Raw genomic sequence first — 15,204 nt, forward strand, 5'->3', positions numbered from 1 at the left:
CAAAAAGAGGACTATTAGCCCTGTCCTGAGAGTGCGGACCAAATCACTGACCTGCTCGCTGGCGGGGGGCAGCTTGTGCGGGTCCATGGTCAGAGCCTTCAGGTCGTCAGTGAGGGTCTGCAGGTGAGTGATCTCCCCCAGCATGGACATCTCCTCTTCCTGATGAACAAGAAAGGCGGGTTGGTGTAAGGGCTTGTGCTAACTTATAATTGTGGTATACACTTCAAATTTGAGCTTGTTCTCCATCGACTCAATAGTTCTACTTTTAGACTTCAGTGATTTGAAGCAGGTCATCCCTCTAATGGGATTTTTCTGAATCTCTTTGGAGAGCAATATTCAATGGCAATAGAACAACTTAAAATAGATTACATTAATCACGTTCACAGGTGCAGAGGAGAAGTAAACTGACCAGCATGGACTAGCACAGATTGTGTATACTTACAGAATAAACATTTACTAACAAATGCAACACTTGGGTACACAAACACCTTCATTAAAAAAAAATCTCCAAATAGTTCACTTTAAAAGGATGAGATGGTTGTTTGGACCGTCGAAGTGCACTGTATATTAACATCCATAACAAAGACGCTATTTGCTGGAACTCATTTGTTAGAACAACATGATTGGTTAGAATATGTTGAAGCAATTGTGTTCGCAGATTCTACTTAATTTCTACATATTTTCTTCGGCCCAGCAAACCCAAACAAACGACCTGTGTTTGACAACACAGGCTGTTGGTGGGGACTCACCACGACGGGCCTCAGCATGGAGACGAAGGTGCAGAAGCGGCTCCGCTCCTCCACCAGGGCCTTCCTGACCGCCTGCTTCTCTGTCTCCTCCAGAAGCAGGTACTTATCACTGATGTCCTGCATGGCATTGTCCAGCTGGGGCTGGATGTCCCCCCGGCCTGCGGCACACACACACACACACACACACACACACACACACACACACACACACACACACACACACACACACACACACACACACACACACCACCTTTGTTAGTTTGATCCTAATTTTGGGTTAAGACAAGGTTTATCTGAGTACACAGCAAAATAAACTATTTTCAGTCTCAAGCCAGATGTTTATGACCGAAATAATTCTGAGGTGAAAACAGGACGAAAAGTCACCAATGTCTCTTATAGATATGTTTTAATTCAATTGTTGTGGTTTTCAGTTGTCACCATCATCCTCAGATATATAGTTATATAGATATAACCATCACCACAGTCCCAACCATCTTTGTAATTACAATTCCAACCAATCCCTTGTACTACATCACGCTTAATCTTTTGATCACTAATTTATATCTATGAGCGCAATCCTCACAGTACTATCTCAAGCACCAATCAAATCATGCTGTGGAACCGGTTGGTGTTTACATCAGGGTCACACCCTCACAATATTACACAAGCTCAGCATTCAGGAACACAGTGAAGAACCACAGCCCTAGGCAAGGTACACAGAGTTAAAGCAGGATATTGTCCCCCCCCATTGAAGTGCACTTATGTAACGCAAAACAGTGCATTGTTCTGAGTTTGGGCATTTTACCCTCTCAAAATCAACGACTTAATTGTATTAAAACTGTCTTTGGTTTTACTGACATTCTAAAATCTAGATGAGTCATAACAATGAATAAAAAAAAAAAGTGTTGGAATTCTCTTTCTTATTGGTCTATTAACTAATGTACAACGCACAATCAAAGTAGATTAAGTATCATGGTGTGCTAAAAGAATACAACTGTTGTCTGAACTGGTAAAGAAACGTTCAGTAATCTCCTCTGTAGGTTTTTAGGGACGTAAACATGCAATTACAAATTTTCATAAGAGCCAGTACTAGTTATGTGGTTAAGGCTAGATAGATGGAGGCCCTTCTTATTTTCCAGGGAAAGCACTGCAACGGAATTCCTTAAAGGGACACAGAACCAACATTTGGATCACATTCGGCATGTTGATGCTCTCCATTGCTCTCATTACACTCATAGGAATGCACTGGGGGAGTTTCCCTGCACTATATAATAGGCGAAGGAGACTATTGGACCAGAGTGCTCTGACCACATTTGAGGTTCCTCAGGGGTCAGTTCTCGGTCCTGTTTGTTTTGTCTTACGGGCGGGTTTGAAGGTGGAAATCAAACTATTTTGACGGTCAGGATAATATGGTCTTGTATACAATCATAACAGGCATTTTATGCAACTAAAACAGACTGGTTCATGAGGCAGATGTCTCGTTTTTTCATGTGTATGGTGAATGCATGCCAGGGAGTACCATTCATAATGTTTTAGCATTCTATCACATTGAATATAACATTGGAAACCTCTACAAACATGAACAATATTTGTCTAAAATCTACAAATTCTGTAAACAGGTATATCACAATACAAGCTGTACTTGGTTTCATAACAGGCAGAACATGGTGAGGGTGAGACATAGTGCAGGAGTCAGATCAAAACATAACTCTAAACAACAAGAGGTTGAAAAGTGCTCACAAGTCTATATCATATCAGAGCTGTCAGAGAAGAGACCCTGATTGTTGGCTGTGACTGTGCAATACAGAAATGGCTCCTTTTAAAAGTGGTTTTAGTGGAGATCTACAGGTAACTTCCAAAATAAACACTTGAGTAAATGAGGGACACAAAGTATATTGAAAGCAGGTGCTCCCAAACAGGTGTGGCTCCTGAGTTAATTAAGCAATTAACATCCCATCATGCTTAGAGTGTATAAAAATGCTCAGTTGCCCATTATTTTGGCTAGCATGGCTAGAAGAAGAGATCTCAGAGACTTTGAAAGAGGGGTCTCAAAGAAGCATACGGTGTGTGCGTGCGTAGCAGGAAATATGTCTGGAATTTTCCAAAGGACTTCTGGATTTCAATTAGATGTAAACAAACCACCACCAAAGTACTGTAGCATATAAACACTGCTCACTATGTAAGATAGTGAGCGAAGGCCAGTTTTGAGAATGTGTGTGTGTGTGTGTCAGTCACCAGATCTCAACCCAATTGAACCCTTATGCAATATTCTGGAGCTGTGCCTTAGACATTTTTTCCATCAACAAAACCCCAAATTATGGAATTTCTCATGAAAGAATGGTGTCGCATCCCTCCAATAGAGTTCCAGACACTTGTAGAGTCTTTGCCAATGTGCATTGACGCTGTTTAGGCAGCTTGTTGTGGCCCAACACCCTATTAAGACACCATGTTGGTGTTTCCTTTATTTTGGCAGTTACCTGTATATTGGAGCCAGACAGATAATGAATTCCACAATTATTTAGTGATGCTGCCCCATTCCTGATCTCCCCTGATGATACAAAATTAAGCTGCAGCGAAAAGCCAAAGGGAGTCAGTGAGGTATATTTGGAAGCAGACCAAACTCATGACACAGTGAGGGTTGTGGGTGGGGGGAGGGGACCTCAGGGGAGACCGGAAGAAGAAGAGAAGTAGGGACGAGGAACTATTTTGGGCATTCAGGAGATTTTTAACCCTTGAGTGAGGAATGTGACCTCACAATATGAAACAAACCAGTAGACAATGTGACAGGGAACGGTGACGAGACCACACACAGGTGGGAAAGGTCAACGGCGGTCAACAGGTCAACAGAGAACCGTGACACAAAGGGAGCTACAGGGGGCAGCGACTTACCGAACACGTCAGCTGGAAAGAACAGGGGCGTGATCAGATGCAACAATGGCAGTTGGAGTAGAAAGGAAAAATCTCAGTCAGTTTAGACCCAGGAAAAGGAGACCTGTTCTTAAATAGCTACAGGTTGCAGAATTGACACATATCCTTACTAACTTATGCATTGCAGAATATATTAGATGTTTGGCCCCATAGTAAAGATATAAGGTCTGTAATAAAATCCAATGGATTGTTATTTGCACAATATAGTCCCTCCTTAAATCCAGACAGATAACTTCCCAAAAATAACTGTCTCTTCTGCCTCTCATCCCATAACTATTCTGACCCTTTGCCCTGTCACCTGGGACAGTATGAGATGTGTCTTGGTAGAATTCAGTATCAACACTTTTGTCTCCTCCCTCCACCACAAAATCGGATTTACCTTCAAAGTCAAAGTCACAGAGAGCCTGGTTCCAGTCATAAGCAGTCAAAACCAGACACCAGGCATCCTCATAGTCACCATAAGCAGTCCAAACCAGACACCAGTCTACCTCATAGTCACCATAAGCACTTCAAACCAGACACCAGGCATCCTTATAGTCATCATAAGCAGTCCAAACAAGACACCAGGCATCATCATTGTCACCAAAAGCAGTCCAAACCAGATACCAGGCATACTCATTGTCACCATAAGCAGTCCAAACCAGACACCAGGCATCCTCAGTCACCATAAGCAGTCCAAACCAGACACCAGGCATCCTCAGTCACCATAAGCAGTCCAAACCAGACACCAGGCATTCTCAGTCACCATAAGCAGTCCAAACCAGACAACAGGCATCCTCATAGTCACCAAAAGCAGTCCAAACCAGACACCAGGCATCCTCAGAGTCACCATAAGCAGTCCAAACCAGACACCAGGCATCCGCAGTCACCATAAGCAGTCCAAACCAGACACCAGGCATCCTCAGTCACCATAAGCAGTCCAAAACAGACACCAGGCATTCTCAGAGTCACCATAAGAAGTCCAAACCAGACACCAGGCATCCTCAGAGTCACCATAAGAAGTCCAAACCAGACACCAAGCATCCTCAGAGTCACCATAAGCAGTCCAAACCAGACACCAGGCATCCTCAGTCACCATAAGCAGTCCAAACCAGACACCAGGAATCCTCATAGTCACCATAAGCAGTCCAAACCATACACCAGGCATCCTCAGTCACCATAAGCAGTCTAAACCAGACACCAGGCATCCTCAGTCACAATAAACAGTCCAAACCAGACACCAGGCATCCTCAGTCACCATAAGCAGTCCAAACCAGACACCAGGCATCCTCATCGTCACCATAAGCAGTCCAAACAAGACACCAGGCATCCTCATTGTCACCATAAGCAGTCCAAACCAGACACCAGGCATCCTCATTGTCACCATAAGCAGTCCAAACCAGACACCAGGCATCCTCAGTCACCATAAGCAGTCCAAACCAGACACCAGGCATCCTCAGTCACCATAAGCAGTCCAAAACAGACACCAGGCATCCTCGGTCACCATAAGCAGTCCAAACCAGACACCAGGCATTCTCAGTCACCATAAGCAGTCCAAACCAGACACCAGGCATCCTCAGTCACCATAAGCAGTCCAAACCAGACACCAGGCATGCTCAGTCACCATAAGCAGTCCAAACCAGACACCAGGCATCCTCAGTCACCATAAGCAGCCCAAACCAGACACCAGGCATTCTCAGTCACCATAAGCAGTCCAAACCAGACACCAGGCATCCTCAGTCACCATAAGCAGTCCAAACCAGACACTAGGCATTCTCAGTCACCATAAGCATTCCAAATCAGACACCAGGCATCCTCAGTCACCATAAGCAGTCCAAAACAGACACCAGGAATCCTCAGTCACCATAAGCAGTCCAAACCAGACACCAGGCATCCTCACAGTCACCATAAGCAGTCCAAACCAGACACCAGGCATCCTCAGTCACCATAAGCAGTCCAAACCAGACACCAGGCATCCTCAGTCACCATAAACAGTCCAAACCAGACACCAGGCATCCTCAGTCACCATAAGCAGTCCAAATCCGACACCAGGCATCCTCAGAGTCACCATAAGCAGTCCAAACCAGACACCAGGCATCCTCAGAGTCACCATAAGAAGTCCAAACCAGACACCAGGCATCCTCATCGTCACCATAAGCAGTCCAAACCAGACACCAGGCATCCTCATAGTCACTATAAGCAGTCCAAACCAGACACCAGGCATCCTTATAGTCATCATAAGCAGTCCAAACCAGGCATCATCATTGTCACCATAAGCAGTCCAAACCAGGCATCATCATTGTCACCATAAGCAGTCCAAACCAGACACCAGGCTTCCTCAGTCACCAAGAGCAGTCCAAACCAGACACCAGGCATCCACAGTCACCATAAGCAGTCCAAACCAGAAACCAGGCATCCTCAGTCACCATAAGCAGTCCAAACCAGACACCAGGCATCCTCATAGTCACCATAAGCAGTCCAAACCAGACACCAGGCATCCTCACAGTCACCATAAGCAGTCCAAACCAGACACCAGGCATCCTCAGAGTCACCATAAGTAGTCCAAACCAGACACCAGGCATACCCAGTCACCATAAGCAGTCCAAACCAGACACCAGGCATCCTCAGAGTCACCATAAGCAGTCCAAACCAGACACCAGGCATCCTCATTGTCACCATAAGCAGTCCAAACCAGACACCAGGCATCCTCAGTCACCATAAGCAGTCCAAACCAGACGCCAGGCATCCTCAGTCATCATAAGCAGTCCAAACCAGACACCAGGCATCCTCAGTCCCCATAAGCAGCCCAAACCAGACACCAGGCATTCTCAGTCACCATAAGCAGTCCAAACCAGACACCAGGCATCCTCAGTCACCAAAAGCAGTCCAAACCAGACACTAGGCATCCTCAGTCACCATAAGCAGTCCAAATCCGACACCAGGCATCCTCAGAGTCACCATAAGCAGTCCAAACCAGACACCAGGCATCCTCAGAGTCACCATAAGAAGTCCAAACCAGACACCAGGCATCCTCATCGTCACCATAAGCAGTCCAAACCAGACACCAGGCATCCTCATAGTCACTATAAGCAGTCCAAACCAGACACCAGGCATCCTTATAGTCATCATAAGCAGTCCAAACCAGGCATCATCATTATCACCATAAGCAGTCCAAACCAGACACCAGGCTTCCTCAGTCACCAAGAGCAGTCCAAACCAGACACAAGGCATCCACAGTCACCATAAGCAGTCCAAACCAGAAACCAGGCATCCTCAGTCACCATAAGCAGTCCAAACCAGACACCAGGCATCCTCATAGTCACCATAAGCAGTCCAAACCAGACACCAGGCATCCTCACAGTCACCATAAGCAGTCCAAACCAGACACCAGGCATCCTCACAGTCACCATAAGTAGTCCAAACCAGACACCAGGCATACCCAGTCACCATAAGCAGTCCAAACCAGACACCAGGCATCCTCAGAGTCACCATAAGCAGTCCAAACCAGACACCAGGCATCCTCATTGTCACCATAAGCAGTCCAAACCAGACACCAGGCATCCTCAGTCACCATAAGCAGTCCAAACCAGACGCCAGGCATCCTCAGTCATCATAAGCAGTCCAAACCAGACACCAGGCATCCTCAGTCCCCATAAGCAGTCCAAACCAGACACCAGGCATCCTCAGTCACCATAAGCAGTCCAAACCAGACGCCAGGCATCCTCAGTCATCATAAGCAGTCCAAACCAGACACCAGGCATCCTCAGTCCCCATAAGCAGTCCAAACCAGACACCAGGCATCCTCAGTCACCATAAGCAGTCCAAACCAGATGCCAGGCATCCTTAGTCATCATAATCAGTCCAAACCAGACACCAGGCATTCTCAGTCACCATAAGCAGTCCAAACCAGACACCAGGCATCCTCAGTCACCATAAGCAGTCCAAACCAGACGCCAGGCATCCTCAGTCATCATAAGCAGTCCAAACCAGACACCAGGCATCCTCAGTCCCCATAAGCAGTCCAAACCAGACACCAGGCATCCTCAGTCAACATAAGCAGTCCAAACCAGACGCCAGGCATCCTTAGTCATCATAATCAGTCCAAACCAGACACCAGTAATTCTCAGTCACCATAAGCAGTCCAAACCAGACACCAGGCATCCTCATAGTCACCATAAGCAGTCCAAACCAGACACCAGGCATCCTCAGTCACCATAAGCAGTCCAAACCAGACGCCAGGCATCCTTAGTCATCATAATCAGTCCAAACCAGACACCAGGCATTCTCAGTCACCATAAGCAGTCCAAACCAGACACCAGGCATCCTCATAGTCACCATAAGCAGTCCAAACCAGACACCAGGCATCCTCAGTCACCATAAGCAGTCCAAACCCGAAACCAGGCATCCTCATTGTCACCATAAGCAGTCCAAACCAGACACCAGGCATCCTCAGTCACCATAATCAGTCTAAACCAGACACCAGGCATCCTCAGTCACCATAAGCAGTCCAAACCCGACACCAGGCATCCTCATTGTCACCATAAGCAGTCCAAACCAGACACCAGGCATCCTCAGTCACCATAATCAGTCTAAACCAGACACCAGGCATCCTCATTGTCACCATAAGCAGTCCAAACCAGACACCAGGCATTGTCAGTCACCATAAGCAGTCCAAACCAGACACCAGGCATCCTCAGTCACCATAAGCAGTCCAAACCAGACACCAGGCATCCTTATAGTCATCATAAGCAGTCCAAACCAGACACCAGGCATCATCATTGTTACCATAAGCAGTCCAAACCAGACACCAGGCATTCTCAGTCACCATAAGCAGTCCAAACCAGACGCCAGGCATCCTTAGTCATCATAAGCAGTCCAAACCAGACACCAGGCATCCTCAGTCACCATAAGGAGTCCAAACCAGACACCAGGCATCCTCATCGTCACCATAAGCAGTCCAAACCAGACACCAGGCATCCTTATAGTCATCATAAGAAGTCCAAACCAGGCATCATCATTGTCACCATAAGCAGTCCAAACCAGACACCAGGCATCCTCAGTCACCAAGAGCAGTCCAAACCAGACACCAGGCATCCACAGTCACCATAAGCAGTCCAAACCAGACACCAGGCATCCTTAGTCATCATAAGCAGTCCAAAGCAGACACCAGGCATCCACAGTCACCATAAGCAGTCCAAACCAGACACCAGGCATGCTCAGTCACCATAAGCAGTCCAAACCAGACACCAGGCATCCTCATAGTCACCATAAGCAGTCCAAACCAGACACCAGGCATCCTCAGTCACCATAAGCAGTCCAAACCAGACACCAGGCATCCTCAGTCCCCATAAGCAGTCCAAACCAGACACCAGGCACCCTCATTGTCACCATAAGCAGTCCAAACCAGACACCAGGCATCCTCAGTCACCATAATCAGTCTAAACCAGACACCAGGCATCCTCATTGTCACCATAAGCAGTCCAAACCAGACACCAGGCATCCTCAGTCCCCATAAGCAGTCCAAACCAGACACCAGGCATCCTCAGTCACCATAAGCAGTCCAAACCAGATGCCAGGCATCCTTAGTCATCATAATCAGTCCAAACCAGACACCAGGCATTCTCAGTCACCATAAGCAGTCCAAACCAGACACCAGGCATCCTCAGTCACCATAAGCAGTCCAAACCAGACGCCAGGCATCCTCAGTCATCATAAGCAGTCCAAACCAGACACCAGGCATCCTCAGTCACCATAAGCAGTCCAAACCAGACGCCAGGCATCCTTAGTCATCATAATCAGTCCAAACCAGACACCAGGCATTCTCAGTCACCATAAGCAGTCCAAACCAGACACCAGGCATCCTCATACTCACCATAAGCAGTCCAAACCAGACACCAGGCATCCTCAGTCACCATAAGCAGTCCAAACCCGACACCAGGCATCCTCATTGTCACCATAAGCAGTCCAAACCAGACACCAGGCATCCTCAGTCACCATAATCAGTCTAAACCAGACACCAGGCATCCTCAGTCACCATAAGCAGTCCAAACCCGACACCAGGCATCCTCATTGTCACCATAAGCAGTCCAAACCAGACACCAGGCATCCTCAGTCACCATAATCAGTCTAAACCAGACACCAGGCATCCTCATTGTCACCATAAGCAGTCCAAACCAGACACCAGGCATTGTCAGTCACCATAAGCAGTCCAAACCAGACACCAGGCATCCTCAGTCACCATAAGCAGTCCAAACCAGACACTAGGCATTCTCAGTCACCATAAGCATTCCAAACCAGACACCAGGCATCCTCATAGTCACCATAAGCAGTCCAAACCAGACACCAGGCATCCTCAGTCACCATAAGCAGTCCAAACCAGACACCAGGCATCCTCAGTCACCATAAGCAGTCCAAACCAGACACCAGGCATCCTTATAGTCATCATAAGCAGTCCAAACCAGACACCAGGCATCATCATTGTCACCATAAGCAGTCCAAACCAGACACCAGGCATTCTCAGTCACCATAAGCAGTCCAAACCAGACGCCAGGCATCCTTAGTCATCATAAGCAGTCCAAACCAGACACCAGGCATCCTCAGTCACCATAAGGAGTCCAAACCAGACACCAGGCATCCTCATCGTCACCATAAGCAGTCCAAACCAGACACCAGGCATCCTTATAGTCATCATAAGAAGTCCAAACCAGGCATCATCATTGTCACCATAAGCAGTCCAAACCAGACACCAGGCATCCTCAGTCACCAAGAGCAGTCCAAACCAGACACCATGCATCCACAGTCACCATAAGCAGTCCAAACCAGACACCAGGCATCCTTAGTCATCATAAGCAGTCCAAAGCAGACACCAGGCATCCACAGTCACCATAAGCAGTCCAAACCAGACACCAGGCATCCTCAGTCACCATAAACAGTCCAAACCAGACACCAGGCATTCTCAGTCACCATAAGCAGTCCAAACCAGACGCCAGGCATCCTTAGTCATCATAAGCAGTCCAAACCAGACACCAGGCATCCTCAGTCACCATAAGGAGTCCAAACCAGACACCAGGCATCCTCATCGTCACCATAAGCAGTCCAAACCAGACACCAGGCATCCTTATAGTCATCATAAGAAGTCCAAACCAGGCATCATCATTGTCACCATAAGCAGTCCAAACCAGACACCAGGCATCCTCAGTCACCAAGAGCAGTCCAAACCAGACACCAGGCATCCACAGTCACCATAAGCAGTCCAAACCAGACACCAGGCATCCTTAGTCATCATAAGCAGTCCAAAGCAGACACCAGGCATCCACAGTCACCATAAGCAGTCCAAACCAGACACCAGGCATCCTCAGTCACCATAAGCAGTCCAAACCAGACACCAGGCATCCTCATAGTCACCATAAGCAGTCCAAACCAGACACCAGGCATCCTCAGTCACCATAAGCAGTCCAAACCAGACACCAGGCATCCTCAGTCACCATAAGCAGTCCAAACCAGACACCAGGCATCCTCAGTCACCATAAACAGTCCAAACCAGACACCAGGCATCCTTATAGTCATCATAAGCAGTCCAAACCAGACACCAGGCATCATCATTGTCACCATAAGCAGTCCAAACCAGACACCAGGCATTCTCAGTCACCATAAGCAGTCCAAACCAGACGCCAGGCATCCTTAGTCATCATAAGCAGTCCAAACCAGACACCAGGCATCCTCAGTCACCATAAGGAGTCCAAACCAGACACCAGGCATCCTCATTGTCACCATAAGCAGTCCAAACCAGACACCAGGCATCCTTATAGTCATCATAAGAAGTCCAAACCAGGCATCATCATTGTCACCATAAGCAGTCCAAACCAGACACCAGGCATCCTCAGTCACCAAGAGCAGTCCAAACCAGACACCAGGCATCCACAGTCACCATCAGCAGTCCAAACCAGACACCAGGCATCCTTAGTCATCATAAGCAGTCCAAAGCAGACACCAGGCATCCACAGTCACCATAAGCAGTCCAAACCAGACACCAGGCATCCTCAGTCACCATAAGCAGTCCAAACCAGACACCAGGCATCCTCATAGTCACCATAAGCAGTCCAAACCAGACACCAGGCATCCTCAGTCACCATAAGCAGTCCAAACCAGACACCAGGCATCCTCAGTCACCATAAGCAGTCCAAACCAGACACCAGGCATCCTCAGTCACCATAAACAGTCCAAACCAGACACCAGACATCCTCAGTCACCATAAACAGTCCAAACCCGACACCAGGCATCCTCATTGTCACCATAAGCAGTCCAAACCAGACACCAGGCATCCTCAGTCACCATAATCAGTCTAAACCAGACACCAGGCATCCTCAGTCACCATAAGCAGTCCAAACCCGACACCAGGCATCCTCATTGTCACCATAAGCAGTCCAAACTAGACACCAGGCATCCTCAGTCACCATAATCAGTCTAAACCAGACACCAGGCATCCTCATTGTCACCATAAACAGTCCAAACCAGACACCAGGCATCCTCAGTCACCATAAGCAGTCCAAACCCGACACCAGGCATCCTCATTGTCACCATAAGCAGTCCAAACCAGACACCAGGCATCCTCAGTCACCATAAGCAGTCCAAACCAGACACTAGGCATTCTCAGTCACCATAAGCATTCCAAACCAGACACCAGGCATCCTCATAGTCACCATAAGCAGTCCAAACCAGACACCAGGCATCCTCAGTCACCATAAGCAGTCCAAACCAGACACCAGGCATCCTCAGTCACCATAAGCAGTCCAAACCAGACACCAGGCATCCTTATAGTCATCATAAGCAGTCCAAACCAGACACCAGGCATCATCATTGTCACCATAAGCAGTCCAAACCAGACACCAGGCATTCTCAGTCACCATAAGCAGTCCAAACCAGACGCCAGGCATCCTTAGTCATCATAAGCAGTCCAAACCAGACACCAGGCATCCTCAGTCACCATAAGGAGTCCAAACCAGACACCAGGCATCCTCATCGTCACCATAAGCAGTCCAAACCAGACACCAGGCATCCTTATAGTCATCATAAGAAGTCCAAACCAGGCATCATCATTGTCACCATAAGCAGTCCAAACCAGACACCAGGCATCCTCAGTCACCAAGAGCAGTCCAAACCAGACACCATGCATCCACAGTCACCATAAGCAGTCCAAACCAGACACCAGGCATCCTTAGTCATCATAAGCAGTCCAAAGCAGACACCAGGCATCCACAGTCACCATAAGCAGTCCAAACCAGACACCAGGCATCCTCAGTCACCATAAACAGTCCAAACCAGACACCAGGCATTCTCAGTCACCATAAGCAGTCCAAACCAGACGCCAGGCATCCTTAGTCATCATAAGCAGTCCAAACCAGACACCAGGCATCCTCAGTCACCATAAGGAGTCCAAACCAGACACCAGGCATCCTCATCGTCACCATAAGCAGTCCAAACCAGACACCAGGCATCCTTATAGTCATCATAAGAAGTCCAAACCAGGCATCATCATTGTCACCATAAGCAGTCCAAACCAGACACCAGGCATCCTCAGTCACCAAGAGCAGTCCAAACCAGACACCAGGCATCCACAGTCACCATAAGCAGTCCAAACCAGACACCAGGCATCCTTAGTCATCATAAGCAGTCCAAAGCAGACACCAGGCATCCACAGTCACCATAAGCAGTCCAAACCAGACACCAGGCATCCTCAGTCACCATAAGCAGTCCAAACCAGACACCAGGCATCCTCATAGTCACCATAAGCAGTCCAAACCAGACACCAGGCATCCTCAGTCACCATAAGCAGTCCAAACCAGACACCAGGCATCCTCAGTCACCATAAGCAGTCCAAACCAGACACCAGGCATCCTCAGTCACCATAAACAGTCCAAACCAGACACCAGGCATCCTTATAGTCATCATAAGCAGTCCAAACCAGACACCAGGCATCATCATTGTCACCATAAGCAGTCCAAACCAGACACCAGGCATTCTCAGTCACCATAAGCAGTCCAAACCAGACGCCAGGCATCCTTAGTCATCATAAGCAGTCCAAACCAGACACCAGGCATCCTCAGTCACCATAAGGAGTCCAAACCAGACACCAGGCATCCTCATTGTCACCATAAGCAGTCCAAACCAGACACCAGGCATCCTTATAGTCATCATAAGAAGTCCAAACCAGGCATCATCATTGTCACCATAAGCAGTCCAAACCAGACACCAGGCATCCTCAGTCACCAAGAGCAGTCCAAACCAGACACCAGGCATCCACAGTCACCATCAGCAGTCCAAACCAGACACCAGGCATCCTTAGTCATCATAAGCAGTCCAAAGCAGACACCAGGCATCCACAGTCACCATAAGCAGTCCAAACCAGACACCAGGCATCCTCAGTCACCATAAGCAGTCCAAACCAGACACCAGGCATCCTCATAGTCACCATAAGCAGTCCAAACCAGACACCAGGCATCCTCAGTCACCATAAGCAGTCCAAACCAGACACCAGGCATCCTCAGTCACCATAAGCAGTCCAAACCAGACACCAGGCATCCTCAGTCACCATAAACAGTCCAAACCAGACACCAGACATCCTCAGTCACCATAAACAGTCCAAACCCGACACCAGGCATCCTCATTGTCACCATAAGCAGTCCAAACCAGACACCAGGCATCCTCAGTCACCATAATCAGTCTAAACCAGACACCAGGCATCCTCAGTCACCATAAGCAGTCCAAACCCGACACCAGGCATCCTCATTGTCACCATAAGCAGTCCAAACTAGACACCAGGCATCCTCAGTCACCATAATCAGTCTAAACCAGACACCAGGCATCCTCATTGTCACCATAAACAGTCCAAACCAGACACCAGGCATCCTCAGTCACCATAAGCAGTCCAAACCCGACACCAGGCATCCTCATTGTCACCATAAGCAGTCCAAACCAGACACCAGGCATCCTCAGTCACCATAATCAGTCTAAACCAGACACCAGGCATCCTCAGTCACCATAAGCAGTCCAAACCCGACACCAGGCATCCTCATTGTCACCATAAGCAGTCCAAACCAGACACCAGGCATCCTCAGTCACCATAATCAGTCTAAACCAGACACCAGGCATCCTCATTGTCACCATAAGCAGTCCAAACCAGACACCAGGCATCCTCAGTCACCATAATCAGTCTAAACCAGACACCAGGCATCCTCAGTCACCATAAGCAGTCCAAACCAGACACCAGGCATCCTCAGTCACCATAAGCAGTCCAAACCAGACACCAGGCATCCTCAGTCACCCTACCTTTCTTTGCCTTCTTCTGCAGCTTGAGAGTGTCGGAGGATTTCTTTTTGATCTCCTGACGGGCTTTCTTGTACTCTGCGGAAGGAAGGGAAACACAGTGGACACAACGTGTCGCACATTGCCATTGTGAGTGCTTTGAAGTGCGGCGAACAACCGAAACGAGGGCGACTCCTAAAAAAAAAAACATCTCATTGATCTTTGTTCTGAGGGACTCGCTTCCTGT

General features: G+C 48.1%; 1 protein-coding gene across 5 annotated transcripts in view; it reads right to left on the minus strand.

Annotated features, from left to right (window-relative positions):
- LOC110488314 (protein MTSS 1) overlaps positions 1–15,204 on the minus strand; it is a 59,820-nt gene that overhangs the window by 13,445 nt on the left and 31,171 nt on the right. For 4 of the 5 annotated variants that reach the window (XM_036970920.1, XM_036970921.1, XM_036970918.1 and 1 more), the window contains exons 6-9: positions 14,982–15,056; positions 3,639–3,650; positions 750–907; positions 52–159 (exon numbers count right to left, since the gene is read on the minus strand). In XM_036970920.1, coding sequence (XP_036826815.1) covers positions 52–159; positions 750–907; positions 3,639–3,650; positions 14,982–15,056 — 353 coding nt within the window. The remainder of the gene's footprint in view (positions 1–51; positions 160–749; positions 908–3,638; positions 3,651–14,981; positions 15,057–15,204) is intronic. The other variant, XM_036970919.1, reaches the window with a different exon arrangement.

This window comes from Oncorhynchus mykiss, chromosome 32 (genome assembly GCF_013265735.2).
Source record: "Oncorhynchus mykiss isolate Arlee chromosome 32, USDA_OmykA_1.1, whole genome shotgun sequence".
Taxonomy (NCBI): Eukaryota; Metazoa; Chordata; class Actinopteri; order Salmoniformes; family Salmonidae; genus Oncorhynchus; species Oncorhynchus mykiss.